Source organism: Tamandua tetradactyla, chromosome 2 (genome assembly GCF_023851605.1).
Source record: "Tamandua tetradactyla isolate mTamTet1 chromosome 2, mTamTet1.pri, whole genome shotgun sequence".
Classification (NCBI taxonomy): Eukaryota; Metazoa; Chordata; class Mammalia; order Pilosa; family Myrmecophagidae; genus Tamandua; species Tamandua tetradactyla.
Window position 1 is genome coordinate 151,310,315 of NC_135328.1, and position 20,137 is coordinate 151,330,451.

At 38.9% G+C, this 20,137-nt stretch overlaps 1 protein-coding gene across 7 annotated transcripts in view; it reads left to right on the plus strand.

Moving 5' to 3' along the window:
• The window catches only part of TULP4 (TUB like protein 4), a 422,942-nt gene that overhangs the window by 259,034 nt on the left and 143,771 nt on the right, over nt 1-20,137 (plus strand). For all 7 annotated transcript variants that reach the window (XM_077149362.1, XM_077149360.1, XM_077149357.1 and 4 more), the window contains one exon: nt 19,445-19,573. In XM_077149362.1, the coding sequence (XP_077005477.1) occupies nt 19,445-19,573 (129 nt within the window). The remainder of the gene's footprint in view (nt 1-19,444; nt 19,574-20,137) is intronic.

Genomic DNA, 20,137 nt, shown 5'->3' on the forward strand with positions numbered 1-20,137 from the left:
ACTGAAAAGGGAAATAGACACATATACCATAATAGTTGGAGACTTCAATTCACCACTCTCATCAATGGACAGAACATCTAGACAGAGGATCAATAAAGAAATAGAGAATCTGAATATTACTATAAATGAGCTTGACTTAACAGACATTTATAGGACATTACATCCCACAACAGCAGGATACACCTTTTTTTCAAGTGCTCATGGATCATTCTCAAAGACAGACCATATGCTGGGTCACAAAGCAAGTCTTAACAAATTTAAAAATATTGAAATCATACACAACACTTTCTCGGATCATAAAGGAATGAAGTTGGAAATCAATAATAGGCGGAGTGCCAGAAAATTCATAAATACATGGAGGCTCAACAACACACTCTTAAACAACAAGTGGGTCAAAGAAGAAATTGCAAGAGAAATTAGTAAATACCTAGAGGCAAATGAAAATGAAGACACAACATATCAAAACTTATGGGACGCAGCAAAGGCAGTGCTAAGAGGGAAATTTATTGCCCTAAATGCCTTTATCAGAAAAGAAGAAAAGGCAAAAATGCAGGAATTAACTGTCCACTTGGAAGAACTGGAGAAAGAACAGCAAACGAATCCCAAAGCAAGCAAAAGGAAAGAAATAACAAAGATTAGAGCAGAAATAAATGAAATTGAAAACATGAAAACAATAGAGAAAATCAATAAGACCAGAAGTTGGTTCTATGAGAAAATCAACAAGATTGATGGGCCCTTAGCAAGATTGACAAAAAGAAGAAGAGAGAGGATGCAAATAAATAAGATTAGAAATGAAAGAGGAGACATAACTACTGACCTCACAGAAATAAAGGAGGTAATAACAGGATACTATGAACAACTTTACGCTAATAAATACAACAATTTAGATGAAATGGACGGGTTCCTGAAAGACATGAACAACCAACTTTGACTCAAGAAGAAATAGACGACCTCAACAAACCAATCACAAGTAAAGAGATTGAATTAGTTATTCAAAAGCTCCCTAAAAAGAAAAGTCCAGGACCAGACGGCTTCACATGTGAATTCTATCAAACATTCCAGAAAGAATTAGTACCTACTCTCCTCAAACTCTTCAACATAATCGAAGTGGAGGGAAAACTACCTAACATTCTATGAAGCCAACATCACCCTCATACCAAAACCAGGCAAAGATATTACAAAAAAAGAAAACTATAGGCCAATCTCTCTAATGAATACAGATGCAAAAATCCTCAATAAAATTCTAGCAAATCGTATCCAACAACACATTAAAAGAATTATACATCATGACCAAGTAGGATTCATCCCAGGTATGCAAGGATGGTTCAACATAAGAAAATCAATTAATGTAATACACCATATCAACAAATCAAAGCAGAAAAATCACATGATCATCTCAATTGATGCAGAGAAGGCATTTGACAAGATTCAACATCCTTTCCTGCTGAAAACACTTCAAAAGATAGGAATACAAGGGAACTTCCTTAAAATGATAGAGGGAATATATGAAAAACCCACAGCTAATATCATCCTCAATGGGGAAAAATTTAAAACTTTCCCCCTAAGATCAGGAACAAGACAAGGATGTCCACTATCACCACTATTATTCAACATTGTGTTGGAAGTTCTAGCCAGAGCAATTAGGCAAGAAAAAGAAATACAAGGCATCAAAATTGGAAAGGAAGAAGTAAAACTATCACTGTTTGCAGACGATATGATACTATACGTAGAAACCCCAGAAAAATCCACAACAAAATTACTAGAGCTAATAAATGAGTACAGCAAAGTAGCAGGTTACAAGATCAACATTCAAAAATCTGTAGCATTTCTATACACTAGTAATGAACAAGCTGAGGCGGAAATCAAGAAACGAATCCCATTTACAATCGCAACTAAAAGAATAAAATACCTAGGAATAAATTTAACTAAAGAGACAAAAAACCTATATAAAGAAAACTACAAAAAACTGCTAAAAGAAATCACAGAAGACCTAAATAGATGGAAGGGCATACCGTGTTCATGGATTGGAAGACTAAATATAGTTAAGATGTCAATCCTACCTAAATTGATTTACAGATTCAATGCAATACCAATCAAAATCCCAACAACTTATTTTTCAGAAATAGAAAAACCAATAAGCAAATTTATCTGGAAGGGCAGGTTGCCCCGAATTGCTAAAAACATCTTGAGGAAAAAAAAAACGAAGCTGGAGGTCTAGCGATGCCGGACTTTAAGGCATATTATGAAGCCACAGTGGTCAAAACAGCATGGTATTGGCATAAAGATAGATATATCGACCAATGGAATCGAATAGAGTGCTCAGATATAGACCCTCTCATCTATGGACATTTGATCTTTGATAAGGCAGTCAAGCCAACTCACCTGGGACAGAACAGTCTCTTCAATAAATGGTGCCTAGAGAACTGGATATCCATATGCAAAAGAATGAAAGAAGACCCATCTCTTACACCCTATACAAAAGTTAACTCAAAATGGATGAAAGATCTAAACATTAGGTCTAAGACCATAAAACAGTTAGAGGAAAATGTAGGGAGATATCTTATGAATCTTACAACTGGAGGCAGTTTTATGGACCTTAAACCTAAAGGAAGAGCACTGAAGAAAGAAATAAATAAATGGGAGCTCCTCAAAATTAAACACTTTTGTGCATCAAAGAACTTCATCAAGAAAGTAGAAAGACAGCCTACACAATGGGAGACAATATTTGGAAATGACATATCAGATAAAGGTCTAGTATCCAGATTTTATAAAGAGATTGTTCAACTCAACAACAAAAAGACAGCCAACCCAATTACAAAATGGGAAAAAGACTTGAACAGACACCTACCAGAAGAAGAAATACGGATGGCCAAGAGGCACATGAAGAGATGCTCAGTGTCCCTGGCCATTAGAGAAATGCAAATCAAAACCACAATGAGATATCATCTCACACCCACCAGAATGGCCATTATCAACAAAACAGAAAATGACAAGTGCTGGAGAGGATGCGGAGAAAGAGGCACACTTATCCACTGTTGGTGGGAATGTCAAATGGTCTTTTGTGGAAGGCAGTTTGGCGGTTCCTCAAAAAGCTGAATATAGAATTGCCATACGACCCAGCAATACCATTGCTAGGTATCTACTCAAAGGACTTAAGGGCAAAGACACAAACGGACATTTGCACACCAATGTTTATAGCAGCGTTATTTACAATTGCAAAGAGATGGAAACAGCCAAAATGTCCATCAACAGAAGAATGGCTAAACAAACTGTGGTATATACATACGATGGAATATTATGCAGCTTTAAGACAAGATAAACTTATGAACCATGTAATAACATGGATGGACCTAGAGAATATTATGCTGAGTGAATCCAGCCAAAAACTAAAGGACAAATACTGTATGGTCCCACTGATGTCAACGGACATTCGAGAATAAACTTGAAATATGTCATTGGTAACAGAGTTCAGCAGGAGTTAGAAACAGGGTAAGACAATGGGTAATTGAAGCTGAAGGAATACAGGCTGTGCAACAGGACTAGATACAAAAACTCAGAAATGGACAGCACAGTAATACCTAATTGTAAAGTAATCATGTTAAAACACTGAATGAGGCTGCATCTGAGCTATAGGGGTTTTTTTGTTTTTGTTTGCTTGTTTGTTTGTTGTTGTTGTTTTTTACTATTATTACTACTTTTATTTCTTTTCTTTATATTAACATTTTATATCTTTTTCTGTTGTGTTGCTAGTTCCTCTAAACCGATGCAAATGTACTAAGAAACGATGATCATGCATCTATGTGATGATGTTAAGAATTACTGAGTGCATATGTAGAACGGTATGATTTCTAAATGTTGTGTTAATTTCTTTTTTTTTTTCTTTCCGTTAATAAAAAAATAAAAAATAAAATAAAAGTAAAGTAAATAATGTCTCATTTTTTTAAAGATTATGTAAGTGCTTAGGAGGGAGCTAGTATATCCAAATCCTAACTTTGAAGTGAAAGATTGCTCTAGTATTCACTGAATCCCCCTCCCCTGACCCCCATCTTCTCGTTCAGGTGGTTATGTCACGCATGATCCAGCTGCTAGGTTTCTTCCTGGGTGTTGAATATTTTAAGTTTTGCAATGTACTACACTTAGGAATTGGCATGTTTTGATATTTGAATTAATATTTGAATAAATAGAGCCCAATGAATCAAAGTAGAGGTAGAAGGATCTTTAGAAATTATGTAGGCTAACTTGATTTATCAGACACAGGAAATGAAGGCAAAGATCCCAGATGAGAATGCAGGTCTTCTGTTGCCACTTAAGCACAGTTCCCCTATTCTGGTATTGTCATAGTCACTCAGAACTGGAGGCAGGCTTTGCTCTGGGCTGGTTTATTGGAAGATGAGCTGAGAGTTTACTTTCAGTTGAGAGTCAAACTTGACTACAGATCAAAGGTGGTGATATTGTGTCTGGAGCAGTGCCATAAAGATTAGCAGGGTGCTGAGAATCCTGATTCCTACACTGAGAAACAAAGAGGATCATCTTGGAAATTAATATAGTAGATTAAATATAAACGGTGACTTAAGTATACACCTGATAAGTCTAATCTTTAAAATATAAATTTTCAATTGAATAGCTGACTTAAATACTTTAATAATTAAATTTGCCTTTACCAAATGGTGAATAGGATTACTAGTAGGTATCTTAAGGCTAACGTTTTCTATTATTTTATTTTTTTGAGGCCATAACATCACTAAAGTGGAGAACACATTTAATCCTTACTGTTGCATGCTGGCTTTAGTTTCATAGTGTTGGAGCTGGGTGGTAATGTGGATATCTTCTGGTTCTAGTGCAGCAAAGTCCCTAATTGGCTGAGATACTTCCCAGCACCTGGCAGTCAAGCCTCTGCTGGAACTCTTTCCAGTGGTCCAGGTTCCCTTTAAAGAAAGCCCATTCCATTATTAGTTACCTCACTTATAGAAACTTTGGGCTTTCTTATAATTTGTGCTTATGTCTCACACTTCTGCCCCCCAATTTCTTTCTGTTTTTTTCAGAACGTTTTTTCATAGTCCATTGTGTATGATCCAAATTTTCTGGACTAGTATGCTCAGCTTTGTAATTTAAAAATTTTGAGTATTTCTCACAAATGCAGTAGTTTTCCCATGATGATTAGGTGTTGCCAAACAATAGGATTGTGAAATGATTCTGCCTTTATCAACTTTATTTTTTAGACTGTAAAACACCCTGGACTTGGAGTGGAAACTCCTGGTTCTTGGCTCCTCCTTTGCCTCTTGCTGGTGGGATATTTTGAAAATCCATTTAATCTCTTTGAACCTCAGTTTCCTTTTCTGTGAAATAAAGAAGAATAATACCTGCTACAGGTACCACCAGGTCATGGGGTGGTTTTGAGAATCAGACCACTTTGTAATCTATCAATTTCCATGCAATCATAAAAGTAATTCTCTTGTTTTAGAATATAAAAATTTGAGTTGTTGTCTTACTTTCCCAGCTGCTAAAACAAGTATCACTCAGTGGGTTAACTTAAGCAACAAGAATTTATTGACTCACAATTTTGAGTCTAGGAATACTCCAAAATTGAAGCATCACAAGATGATGCTTTTTCCCTGAAGACTTGCATTCTGTGGCTGACTGCTCATAATACTTGGTCCTTGACTTTTCTTTCACATGACAGCATACAAGGCAATGTCTTCTTCTTTATCCTCTGGATTTCCTTTATGTCTGGCTTTCTCTGTGTATCTGTATTTCATTCTGCTTATCAAAAACTCCAGTAATATAAGTCCAACCTGTTTTGAGTTGCACCATACCTTTACTGAAGTAACATCTTCAAGAGATCCTCTTTATGGTTTGTCCATACTCACCAGAATATGGACCAAGAGCATTTCCAAACTGGAGTGGACAATTCGATCCACCACAGTCTGCCCTTTAGACCCCCAAAAGACATGTTCTTCCTATATGCAAAATACATTCATTTCATCACAACATCCCCAAAGCCTTATGTCATTTCAGTAACCTGCTAAGTATCAGATTTAATTATGATGTGGTCTATCCTGGAGCAAAATTCCTCTGTCTGATGGATCTGTTAAGTCTAGAAAATGAATGAGTAGAGGATATAAGCATTCCAATTACAGAAGGGAAACAAGGGCTACAGGTCCCAAACAAGTCTAACACCCAGCAAGCAAATCCATTTGATTTCAAGTTCTGAGAGTCACCTCTAGAATAGTGCCTTGTCTTTCTACCTGTTGGAGCAGCAGCTACACACTTTTCAAGTGCTTGCATAGCAACCACAATCTCTCAAAATATTTTTAAGGTATAGGCCCTACCCTCTCACAGCACTGGGATGGCATCCAAACTCTCTTAATGCCAGGATATAGGCCATGCCATCTGTAAACATTGGGGTGCATGGTCTACTCACTTGAAACAGATGTGCACACCTGCCCATTCCACTGACCTGGGTGGGCCTGCTTTCTTGACCGGAGGAGATCTTTTTATTCCAGACCTCTGCTTCCATGGTTCTGCCGATTAAGTCAGTCTTCAGTTAGTACCTTCTCTGTCCCTTTCATGCATTACTTCTGCTCATACAAATTTTGCAAAACACATGTTGACATGGCTTGAAACAGGGGTTCAAGCCATCCAACAAAAGCACTTTCCACAGATCCTGCTGGATAACTGCATCTTGAATCCTCACTTCCACTGAAATCACTGACTGGATGTATACTCAGCCACACCCTTCTTCACAAAAAGGGTTGTTCATTTAAACCCTCACATGGAGCCCTGTTCTACAGGACTCACTCCTTGGACGCTTAAGGAAGGTCTCTCATAGAGCTGCTTCTGGCCCTGGTCTCAGAGCATAGTACCTGGATAGGCTGAGAATTTTTTAATTCCCATCTCAATCTATCTCTTCTGTTTTGCATTTTACTGTAAGTTACAAGGAGAAACCATGCTGTACCTTCCACACTTTGCTTGGAAATCTCTTCAGCTAAATATTTAAATTCATTGCTTTCAAGTTTTGCCTGCCATCCAATATCAGAAAACAATTTATCCAAGTTCTCTACCACTTTATAACAAAGATCATCTTTCCTAAATTTTCCAAAAACACATAAATTTGCTTCTAAGGCCTCATCAGAGGTACCTTTAATGTCCATATCTGTACAAGCATTCTCTTCAGAGCAATATAGGTTTTTACTATCAAGCACCTCACAATTTTTCCAGCCTCACCCCATTACCCAATTCCAAATCCATTTGGATATCTTTAGGTATCTGCCTTAGCAGCACCCCATTTCCTGTACCCAAAACTTTGTCTCCTGGCTTCTAAAACAAATACTATGCAATGGGATGACTTAAACAACAGGTATTTATTGACTTGTGTTTTTGAGACTAGGAGAAGTCCAAAATTGAGAATTGATAGGGACAAACTGAGTTTAAGTTGTTTGTTAGATATCCACGTTAGAGATATCAAATAGAGATACTGGGTAGAATCTGGAGTTAAAGGATCGAAGATATGAATTTGGAAGTCATCAGTGTTTAGATGATATGTAAAGATTAGACTAGACCAGATCACTAGGAAATATGTATATGAAAAAGAGAAGGCAGCACAGCTGAGTCCTATATAGCTCACCAACATTTAAAGGATAAGAAGAGGAAGAAAGTCTAGCAAAGGGAAGACAGAAGGATTACTGGATAACAAGTATACTGGATGCTGTGAGTATTGTCTGCTGAGGCTTAAAGCTGCCGCCTTGTCCCCTTTACTACTCTACCCCTGACCCTGTTCCTGCCAAGTAGCCAGCAGCTGGTGACTGACTCAGAGGAACCAAAAAACACCGGCCCCCCCATGCCTCACAGTGGAGCCAACTCTGAGGTGCAATTCACATACTAGAGATGTCCGTGGGAATAGGCTGAGCTGGTCTCCACCTGACACCACATCCTTTTTTAACTTCCTTCCCCGGCCCTATCCTGCTTCCCTCACTACCATTCTCCCAAAAGCCTTCCCATAATAAACCACTTGCACAAGAATTCCCCTCTCAGGTTCTGCTTTTAGGGAATCTGAGTAAAGAGAATTCATCAAGGACTTCGGGTCAAGATGGCGGTTTAACAATGTGCACATTTTAGTTCGTCCTCCAGAGCAACTACTAAATAACCAGAAACAGTACAGAACAGCTCCTGGGGCCACATCAGTGACCGGACACACAGTGTACCCCAGTCTGGACCAGCTGGAATGGCTGCGATCACCCCCCAGAACCGTGAGTTCCCAAAGCTGCGGCAGCCAGCGCCCCTCCCCCACAGGCCGCTTCCCGAGGGGAAAGGAAAGAACTTTGCCAGCAGCAGGGACTGGGCACAATCAAATGCCAATTGTGGAATTAATTAACAAATTCTGACTACTAAAAATAGGCCCTCAGCTTAGGTGAATCTGATCAAAGCAGAGGTTGCTCATTTTTGCCCCGGCACCAAGGGGGCAGGACTGACAGAAAAAAGGGGGAGAAAAAAAGAAGGAACAGAGGTTTTTGTGGCTGTGTATCTACAAGGCTTGACTGCCTCTGAATACAGCAGCAGGGCTTTTCAGGCTGCAACTGCCCCAGGCATAGGCAGAAGTGAGCTCTTTTGGGGGCTTATCTGGAGCTTGTGCCTTCCCCAGGGAAGGGGTGAAGCCCCACCCAGGTGGAATCCTTCCATCAAGGAATTCAGACACCAGGGCTTGATAATTTGAAACCATTAAAACCAGCCTACAACCTCTCCTCTGTGTCCACCATGCCCCCAGCAAGGAGAGTCTGCCAAAGTTAAAGGTACTGCATCATCTTATGCTGGTGGGACCTGCAGTCAGACAAGCACCACATACTGGGCAGGCTAAGAAAAACGGAGTCCAGAGACTTCACAGAAAACTGTTTCAACCTGCTGGGTCTCACCCTCAGGGAAAACCGATGCGGGTGACTCTTTCCTCCTGATAGGAGGCCAGTTTGGTCTGGGAAAATATGGCTGGGGTCTATAATATCTAAGTAGACCCTCCTAAGTGTGTGTGGGGGGGAAGGCACCACACAAGCAGGGCAAGAAACAAGAAAACAAGAACTGAAAAATTCTCCTCTGTTAAACAAAACTTAAGCTAAAGGTCCAGATAAAGCTGAACGGAATGTCAAAGAACAGACAGAGAACAAATTCAGCCAGCAAGAAAACCCTAGATAAAAGAAGTGAAAGCAATCTCCAGAATAAACTAATTAAGGTAATTAAATGCCTAGATGCCAGCAAAAAATAACAAATCACACTAGGAAAATTGAAGATATGGCCCAGTCAAAGGAACAAACCAACAATTCAAATGACATACAGGAGCTGAAACAATTAATTCAGAATATACGAACAGACATGGAAAGCCTCATCAAAAACCAAATCAGTTAATTGAGGGAGTATATAAAGAAGGCAAGGAAAGAACAAAAAGAAGAAACTGAAAGTCTGAAAAAACAAATCACAGAACTTATGGGAATGAAAGACACAGCAGAAGAGATGAAAAAAACAATGGAAACCTACAATGGTAGATTTCAAGAGAGAACATAGAATTTCTGAACTGGAGGACGGAACATCTGAAATCCAACAAGAAACAGAAACTATAGGGAAAAAAAATGGAAAAATATGAGCAGGGACTCAGGGAATTGAAAGACAATATGAAGCTCATGAATATACGTGTTGTGGGTGTCCCAGAAGGAGAAGAGAAGGGAAAAGGAGGAGAAAAACTAATGGAGAAAATTATCACTGAAAATTTCCCAACTCTTGTGAAAGACTTAAAATTACAGATCCAAGAAGTGCAGCGTACCCCAAAGAGAATAGATCCAAATAGACATACTCCAAGACATTTAATAATCAGAATGTCAGAGGTCAAAGAGAAAGAGAGGATCTTGAAAGCAGCAAGAGAAAAGCAATCCATCCCATACAAGGGAAGCCCAATAAGACTATGCGCAGATCTCTCAACAGAAACCATGGAGGCGAGAAGACAGTGAGATAATATATTTAAATTATTAAAAGAGAAAAACTGCCAACCAAGAATTCTATATCCAGCAATACTGTCCTTCAAAAATGAGGGAGAAATTAAAACATTTTCAGACAAAAAATCGCTGAGAGAATTTGTGACCAAGAGACCAGCTCTGCAAGAAATACTAAAAGGAATGCTAGAGACGGATATGAAGAGAGAAGAGAGAGGTGTGGAGAAGAGTGTAGAAAGGAAGACTATGAGTAAAGGTAAAAAGAAGGAAAATTAGATATGACGTATAAAATCCAGAAGGCAAAATAGTAGAAGAAAGTACTACCCATTCAGTAATAACACTGGATGTTAATGGATTAAACTCTACAATCAAAGACATAGTCTGGCAGAATGGATTAAAAAACAGGACCCATCTATATGCTGTATCAACTCAAAGGACACGAGGCCAAGGACACAAATGGACATTTACACACCAGTGTTTATAGCAGCATTATTAACAATTACCAAGAGATGGAAACAGCCAAAATGTCCATCAACAGACAGTTGGCTAAACAAACTGTGACATTTACATAAGATGGAATATTATGCAGTTGTAAGACAGAATAAAGTTATGAAGTATGTAACAACATGAATGGACCTTAAGGGCATTATGCTGAGTGTGGTTAGCCAGAAACAAAAGGACAAATACTGTATGGTCTCACTAATATGAACTGACATTAGTGAATAAACTTGGAATATTTCCTTGTTAACAGAGACCATCAGGAGATAGAAATAGGGTGAGATATTGGGTAATTGGAGCTGAAGGGATACAGATTGTGCAACAGGACTGAATATAAAAACTCAGAAATGGACAGCACAATATTACCTAACTGTAATACAATTATGTTAAAACACTGAATGAAGCTGCATATGAGAATGATAGAGGGAGGAGGGCTGGGGCATAAATGAAATCACAAAGAAAGATAGATGATAGAGATTGAGATGGTGTAATCTAGAAATGCCTAGAGTGTATAATGATAGTGACTAAATGTACAAATTTAAAAAATGTTTTTGCATGAGGAAGAACAAAAGATGTCATTACTGCAGTATGCTGAAAATAGATGGTACTTAATAGTTTAAAATTTCGACTTACCTGTGAGACTAAAGCAAAAAATGTTTATTTGGTACAAATGTATACTTTGACTAGTGCATCTCCTAATATAACTTATGTAGATAGTTGATTGAACACCTTAAGTACATGGAACTTTGTATAGGACATGAGATTTTGTTGGTTTGTCCAGGTGATGCCATGATGAATCCCAGAGCGATTTGCTCAGTGAGTGGAAAAGTACTTGCAAAGTCCCCTTCGAGGAATGGTGAGAATGGGGAAAAACTCAATTTCTCCAAGTTGAATTCTTGATATTCTCACAAGCAGTGTGGACAACCAAAGCTATAAGCTGAGCCCCCAGTCTTGGGGTTTGTTCATATGAAACTTAATCCCACAGGGGATAGGTCAAGCCTACTTAAAATTAGGCCTAAGAGTCACCCCCAAGAGAACCTCTTTTGTTGCTCAGATGTGGCCTCTCTCTCCAGCCATCACAGCGAGCAGACTCACCACTCTCCCCCTGTCTACGTGGGACATGACTACCAGGGGTGTGGATCTTCCTGGCAGCGTGGGATGGAAATCCCAGAATGAGATGAGATTCAGCATCAAGGGATTGAGAAAAACTCTAGAATGAGCTGAGACCCAGCATCAAGGGATTGAGAAAACCTTCTCGACCAAAAGGGGGAAGAGTGAAATGAGACAAAGTGTCAATAGCTGAGACATTCCAAACAGAGTCAAGAGGTTATCCTGGAGGTTATTCTTATACATTAAGTAGATATCACCTTGTTATCCAAGATGTAATGGAGAGGCTGGAGGGAACTGCCTGAAAATGTAGAGCTGTGTTCCAGTAGCCATGTTTCTTGATTATGATTGTATAATGATACAGCTTTCACAATGTGACTGTGTGATTGTGAAAACCTTGTGTCTGATGCTCCTTTTACCTGCCTTGTGAACAGATGAGTAGAACATATGGAATAAAAATTAATAGGGGAAACAAATGTTAAAATAGATTTAGTTTGAAATGCTAGTGATCAATGAAAGGGATCAGTAAGGGGTATGGCATGTAAAATTTTTTTTCTTTGTTATATTTTTCTGTTGTCTTTATTTCTTTTTCTGAATTGATGCAAATCTTCTGGGAAATGATCATGATGATGAATATGCAACTATGTGATGATATTGTGAATTGCTGAGTGTATGTGTTGGGAATGTTTATGTTTCTTGTAATTTTTTTTTAATTAATAAAAAATTTTTTAAAAAAGAGAGAATTCATCAAGCAGTGAAGGAAGTATCTTAATAAATGTTAGCCATTATTATTCCTATTCCCAGAATAAAACTTCCCACTTAGTTTAGAAACTTCCACTTATTGTGCCCCTCCCAGGTGACATTTAGTTCCTCATGGTGGGTGCTTTTCCTACACCTGAAATGTTTTTTTCATCTCCTGGCATTCTAATTAAACAGTTTTTGAGCCTATTCACTTTGTCAGAAAGGAGGAGCCTACGTCTCTACTCAGGGAATCTAACCACGTAGCTTACGTGTAGTGTCACAGACAAGCAGTGAAATAAGGAAACCCAAGCACGCTAAGGGCTGGATTAGAGGGGCAGAAAAGGGCTTTGAGAGCACAGAGGAGGAAGCAGTTCATTCTGCCTGTGAGCATTGAAACAATTTCACAGAATAGGTGATATTTGAGCTGAGTGTTGAAGGATCAGGTACCAACTTCAAGATTTGCCTCAAGATCCGCATTCCAACAGCCCTAGGCCAGTTTATTGTGCTATATCAGGTTCAGCTTTTTTAATTTTACAGGCTTTTCAGCTTGATCTCAGACTGCAGATCCTTCTCTGTAGCCTTGATGTTGCCTCCCATTTCAAGAGCTCACCAAGCCCAGTGGGCCTGCAGGTTTACTCCTTAGGCCCTAGCAAGTTGGCATAAAGGATTGAAGAGGAAGACCGTCAGGAATTGTGTGAATTTACCATAAGTTGATCATATCTTTTAACCAGCAAGAATTACCTTCTTTCACAGTTTGTCCCGTTCATGTGGGACAAGCTTCTCAGGAGCTCAGTTGTATTCTCAGAAGTTTGGGACCTCACAGCACCTAGCATTGGTTGTGTTGTAGGTGCCTAGTTATGTCTCCTGAATGCATAAAACTGATATGTTTTTGGAGAGACCCATGAAGGGAGAGACATAGTTGATAGTTCAGGAAATTTTTTGCTCAGGAGATAGCAACTAAGACTAAATGGAAGAGGAAGGAAATTAGAAAAGGTATACTATTTCATTGATTTTTGAACTGTGCACGAATCAGTGGCCAAAGTGGTCAGGGAAGGAATGTATTAACTTTTGCATTTCCTACAGACTGTAGTTTTAACATAACTATTCAAGACATTTTATATATTGCTTTAGTAGAAGAATCTTTCCAGTCAGTAGATAGAAAAGCTAGTGTCCTGGGACTGCCTTAGTAAAGTACCATCAACTGGGTGGCTTAAAACAACTGAAATTTATTGTCTTACAGCTCTGGAGTTTACAAGCCCAAAATCAAGGTTTCACCAGGGCCGTGATCCAACTGACGCCTGTAGGGGAGAGTCCTTCCTTTCCATTTCTAGCTTCTGGTGTTTGCTGGCAATCCTTGCTGTTCCTTGGCTTACAGATGAGTCACTCTGACTCTACTCTCTATCTTCTCCATCTTCACATGGCCTCTCCCCTAGTGGCTGTCTCTTCTGTTCTTATGAGGACATCAGTTACATTGGTTTAGGGCTGTCCTACTGCAGTGTGAGCCCATCTTAATTTACCTAATTCCAACTACAGTGACCCTGTTTCCCAACAAGTTCACATTCTGAGGTTCTGGGGGTTAGGACTTCAACGTATCTTTTTAGGAGACACAGTTCAACCCATAACAGCTAGGAATAGTAATTTGACATTCATCAGGAGACATGGAGTTCTTTTTTATTCCTAATTCATTGCTGCCTTACGATGCAAACTCTATCCAATAAGAAGATATATTATTTTCTAGCAAGGAGGCTTTGGAAAATAATAGGAAGGAATGTGTTGCTGTGCATTTCCTGAGTGGTGTCCTAAAACAGCCAAGACTGAGAGAGTCATCCTCTGACATATTCAAAGAAATTCCTACAACTCAATAACAGAAAGATAATTAACTCAATTGAAAAACAGGCTAAGAATTTGAATAGACATTTCTCCAAAGGCAATACACAAATGGACAAGAAACACCTGAAAAGATGCTCGATGTTGTTAGATATCAGGGAAATGCAAATCAAATGAAAACATATGTCCACACAAAAACATGTGCACAAATGTACCTAGTGGTGTTATTCACAGTTGCCAAAAGGTGGAAACAACCCAAATGTCCATCAACAGATGAATGGGTAAACAAAATATGCTGTTTCCATACAATGAAATAGTAGTTGGCCATATAAAGGAAGGAAGTATTGATACATGCTACAGCATTGTTGAACCTTCTTTCACTGCAAAATGAAAGAAGCCAGACACAAAAAGACAAATATTATATGCTTCTATTTGTATGAAATGTCCAGAATGGGCAAATGTATAAAATGAAAAGATTAGTGGTTGCCTAGGGTTGTGGGAGGGAGTAGGCAATGGGGGAGGAGGGAGGGTGATAGCTAAAGGTTATGAGTTTCATTTTGGGGTGATGAAATGTTCTAAAATAAATTGTGTTGATGGTCGCATAACTCTGTAAATATACTAAAAATCATTGAATTGCATGCCTTAAGTGGGTAAAATTCTCATATGAACCATTTTATCATTTTTACCATTTCCCCTGTTAATGAATGAATTGAATAGAGAAAAGAAGGGGGAGAGAAAGATTAATATAAAAGTCTACAGGAATAGTTCAATGTGGAAAACCCTGCTGAATGCTCATCCTGTGCCTGGCACAGTGTTGGCACTGGAATACAGAAGCAAAGAGGCTGTCATTCAGTAAGGAAGAGCTGTGTAGGCAAGTAAGTGCAGCGCAGCAAACTGTCGTCACCAGAACTCTGCAGAGCAGGTGCACAGTAAAAGCAAGACGAGTGTCTCAAAGGTCAGGAAAGGCTTTACCTGCCAGTTGTCTAGGGGCAGAAGGGTGTTCCAGGTCAGTGGTGGCATGAAGTATGTGGAGGTGTTAGTCTTTAAGGTACAGGGTCAGGTCACAGGTTAAAGCAGCAGGAGGTAGGCTGGAAAGGGGGACTAATTTTCAAATCATTTATCTTATACTAAATTAGAGGAAACTAGGCATTTCAGTGCTTTGCTAGACCAGTTTTTTTTTATCTCCTTGAATTTTTAGTTCAGAAGTTAATAATAAAGAGCTATCATTTCTTGAATATTTGTGCAAGCCCCGTTGTAAGGTCCTTTCTCATTGGACTCCTCACAACACCTCTGTGAAAGATGTGCCACTAACCCCTGTTTGGCACACTGGGCATGTGAGCAGGCCACGCAGCTGGAGAGTGGTGAGGCCAGGACCCAAGCCCAGGCCACCTGACTCCAGAGCCTACCCTCCTAACCACTGAGCTACCAATTACCCCATCTTTTCAGGTGACTTTACTTGAAAAATAACAGCATGCTGGTTGACATCAGTCTGTAAAAAAAAAATTGTTCTCCTTCTAGCCTCTATTTCATGATGCTAAAATAACTAAATGTATCTAAAATTAAATTGGCAATCATTTTGTTTTTCTTGTACAGTTCAAGTTGTTGCTGTTTCACTTAAATCACAGAATAAGAACTGAGCGGTTATCACAAGTATTTATTACTTGAGCTATTTGTTGTTAGCCACTAGCTCATTCAAATTACCTTTTTTTTTAAGATGAGGGAAATATGTCCTAATATTGGTAATTCTGATTGTTCACTGAGGTGGTATCCTATGTAAATATGTTTGTCAACACCATTTGAAGGGTTCTTACCTCAAAAGGTGACCATCCTCGAGATGGCTTAACTGATGCTTGTTTGACTCTGGGTTAAAAATAGTTCTAGGTTTAGGAAGTCAAGTGGTTTATTTAGGGCACTAGATTATAGCCCGAATAGGCTTTCAGCAGATTGTCGTGTCTTTTTAGCACAGATTTCTTTACCCTCAAAAAGTACTTATTAATAACAGTAACACTATAAGATGATAGAATATGTCTTATATTAAGAGGGTGACAGGTTGGCATTTTTTTGAATCATTAAAGACCTACATCAAAACTTTGCTCATCCCCGACTATATCATAGAGGCTCACACACTTCATTTAACTAACACCCTGAACACTGAAGTTCTTTTGTGCCAAGAGTAAATGGGAATCCCATTTTCCTTTAAAAGGGAAGGAAAGTTCTGCCTTAGAATGTCTGGGCACATGCTTCACACTCGGCCACGTAATTTCGGCAACTGTGAGCCCAGCTGGCCCCCTGATCAGTAATTCCTCAGCATTCTGGTATGTTTTCATATTGCCAAATAGGCTGGAAGGATTTGGAGAACAGGAAATAAGTTGCTGGAAAGATAAGGCAGATAGCTATGAGTTGTAGACAAGAGAGGAAATGAGAATACTAATCCATGGAAACAGCATTAGCAGTTTTTCTTTATTTTTAAACCAAAAATCACTGGAAAGATTCCTCTCTCTACCTTAGGGGAGTGACCCACCTATTCATTTATACCAGTTAGAACTCACAGCAAAGAAGTATGGGAATGGGAACCTTGTTTTCATTTACTGCTGCATTTTGACTGATGGAGAATTATAAAAAGATGGAATTGAGTCTGTTAATGTTTTCTTAACCCAACAAAGGTAACTATTTTGTCTTAAGACCAAGAAATCTTTCGTGTAATATTAGAAATAATTTTAAAATAATTTTTGCCTATGCTCTTCTGTGTTAGTGTCAGGCTATAACTATGTAGGCTGTTTTCGTGAAGAGAGGATTTGTTGTTAATGGTAACTAAATATACATCCATAACGACACGTGGCTATGGATGTTAAAGGCAAAAACATAGAAAATATGACTAACCTCGTTTCTTGTCATCAAATATTGTTTTACAAAGAGGCAATGAATGTTCACTGTGATAACTTGTGGAAATAGTTTAAAAATTGATCCTTCTTGAATACTGTATTCTTCTTGTGGTATTCCATTCTAAGGTAGTCATTCTGATGTTTATTAATGATTGTGGGCCAAATTATTAATGATTCCAAAAAAGAAGGGTGAGTCTTTAGGGACCAAATTACAGCCTCATTACAATACACACTTGTGAATTGTAATGTTTAGACCAAATCATCTTGGATCTGAGAGAATTTTACAAAGTTAACTATTATTGAACATTTGGAAATTATAAATTTTATGATCCATTCAATGATAGCTAAAGATTTTTGTTGTTGGTTTGACTATTATTTAAAAAAAAAAGTAAGTTCAGTAATTTAAATGAGGGAATTTTAAAAACTAGACTTAAGGAATTAATCTGGATTTTTTTGCCCCTCCATCTCCATCTAAGTTAAGTTCCCCTCCTGTGTATATTCTCAGCTCTAGAATCACAGAGGGAGCACTGCATTATGTCTGTTTAGTAAACATGAACTTACGGGTTTTAGTAAACCCATGAACTTCATGGGTACAAAGATGTGACTTGGTATCTGCCCTCAGCACCTAATAGTGTCTGGTGTATAATATGCAGTCATTCAGTGTTTGGTAACGTTAAAATGCCTTTCAGACTTAAAAATAACCTACTTGGAATAGTTTTCAATTAATGTTCACTTTGAGGGGGTGCATGGGTAGTTCAGTAGTTAGAAAACCCGCCTTTCATGTGGGAAACCCGGATTCAATTCCTGTACCATGCACCCCCTCCCCCCCAAAAAAGTTCAGTTCAAAGATATAATTTAATAGGATCATAACTTCTGATCATACTATTGTTTGTCATAATATACTCAGAATAACTGTGTGTCAGTATTCAAAGATGAGTTCCTCTCAGTCCCTTTCCTCAAGCAGCACAGATCCATCAGAGGAGGCAGCATGTAAACTGAGCTGCAGTGGAGTGTGTAGGTTCTGTGCAGAGCAATGAACAGAGCAAGAAAGGCAGTCTCAGCAGATGGATAAAGCTAGATCGGACTGCTGAGGGGCGTTTTCAACATCCGTACCATGGAAATTGACTTTAGTATGCTTGTCCATCAAGTCTATCAGATTTGACTAGAGAGTGTCAGGTTTTAAAAGATTGCATCTTCACAGCTTTCTCTGATTTTTTTTGCAGAGTCTTTAAAAAGTTATAGGATTCTTTACACTTTAAGTGGGTAATCATTTCATTTTGGAAAATTTGATGATTTTATTATGCATCTTCCAGCTAGTGCCAATAACCATCAATTGTTGTGAACCAAGGCTGGTTGGAAACCTAGCTCAAGATGGACTGTATCAGACAATTCCTGAGGATCTCTCCTAGCTCTCTGGTATCCTGAAAACAAATTTAGAATCCTAAAATCGGTGTGTCCCTTGAATAACTTTGAGAAGTGATGGCATTTACATGTTGGTCAGCAAGCAGGAAATGTAGGTTTGGACAGATGGGTATGAGGAAGGAATCTGGGCATTGTGGAGGTTCTTCATGGTCAGTCCTGACCTCACCTTCTATTTTAGTAGATAGGTTAGAATTTAGAAATCATTTACACTGTGTCACATGTTCATATGTTTATTAGAGAGCCCTGCGAGTAGACAGGAAATTACAAATCTTTCTTATGAATAGCAGAATACTGATTTTTTAAAAATTATTTTCATGTTATTGACACATATTTATGTCTATCCACTGACCTCCCTAACTGGATTTCTTAACTTACCCAAGGGCAGAGGCCTCATATCCTACCGCTCATATTAGTCACATAGCATGGGTTCAAGAAGTATGTGCTGAATCTTTGAATTAGTTCATCATGATCACTGGGATATGCCAGTTGGGGAATAGCCTCAGGGGACATTCACCACAGTGAACCTCAAAGTGATGGTTTTGTGGCCCCTGGTCTCCAGGAACTATTTCGTACCTCTCATTCTTTACAACTTGGGGCGTTGTAAGGACTGCCCTTAGGCTCCACCAGCTCTTGGAGATGGCAGAGTTCACCTAATCTCACAAATTACCTACCAGAGTTTCTACCTTTTAGGATGAGGAAGTGAGGGACAGGTGTTGGATACAGATGGAAATTGGGCATGTTATAGTGATGGGTATGTTCTTGCAGTAATTTGTTATTTGCTCAGGTGTCTGCTGTTTATCAGGAAGCCATGTCAAAAAAATCTGGTTCAGAGTAAAACTGTCTTGTGTGGGCTCTGCCCTGCTCTCTGCTAATTTCCCACACTCTCTATCAATCTTGTTCTCAGACTAACTACGTTTTATTTAAGTCTGGCCCCTTGTAGAGTAGTCCTGACCTGCTGACTTATTCACTGTGGTGAATATCTCCTTGACTGTTTTCTAGGTGGTGCTGGTGAGGTGGAATGAGCCATACCAGAAACTGGCCACCTGTGATGCGGACGGAGGGATATTCGTGTGGATCCAGTATGAAGGCAGGTGGTCTGTGGAGCTGGTCAATGACCGTGGGGCTCAGGTGAGTGGGGGAGCCCCTTGTAATGCAAGACTGTGGGAAAGGGAATACCAGACTAAGGATTCAGACTACTGAAAACTCTTTCAGTAGCAAGGTGGTGCAGAAATAACCAAAATTAGAGACCTATTTTTCAATTCTTCTTGATTATGTCACTAGATAAAAAGAGAGAATGCAAGATTTTATTTCCTTCTTTTCACCTGTGCTGTTTTTGTGAGAACTTTCCAAATTTTAAGCTTTAATTGAATCTGTGAAATCATTTTTTACCATTCAGTGTTGTGAATGCATATTATATTTGGATCATCCGAAGTATTTCTGGCATAACACTTTTTTGCTCCCTTTAAACAGGTATTTTCCCTGTGTTGTGATCTTCATACTTCCCTCACAGGGAGCTCCACATATGTGTCTTACTACTTACTCACCAAGCAAAGATTTGGTAATATGCTCTTCTATCAGGTTTCAATTAGAGTGGCCACCTGTTGTCATCCCTAGCCTCTCCTTTTCTGATAGAGATTTGTCTCAGCTATGAGGAAAACAATTGCTCTAAGGAGGCCCTGCTGAGTTGCACTA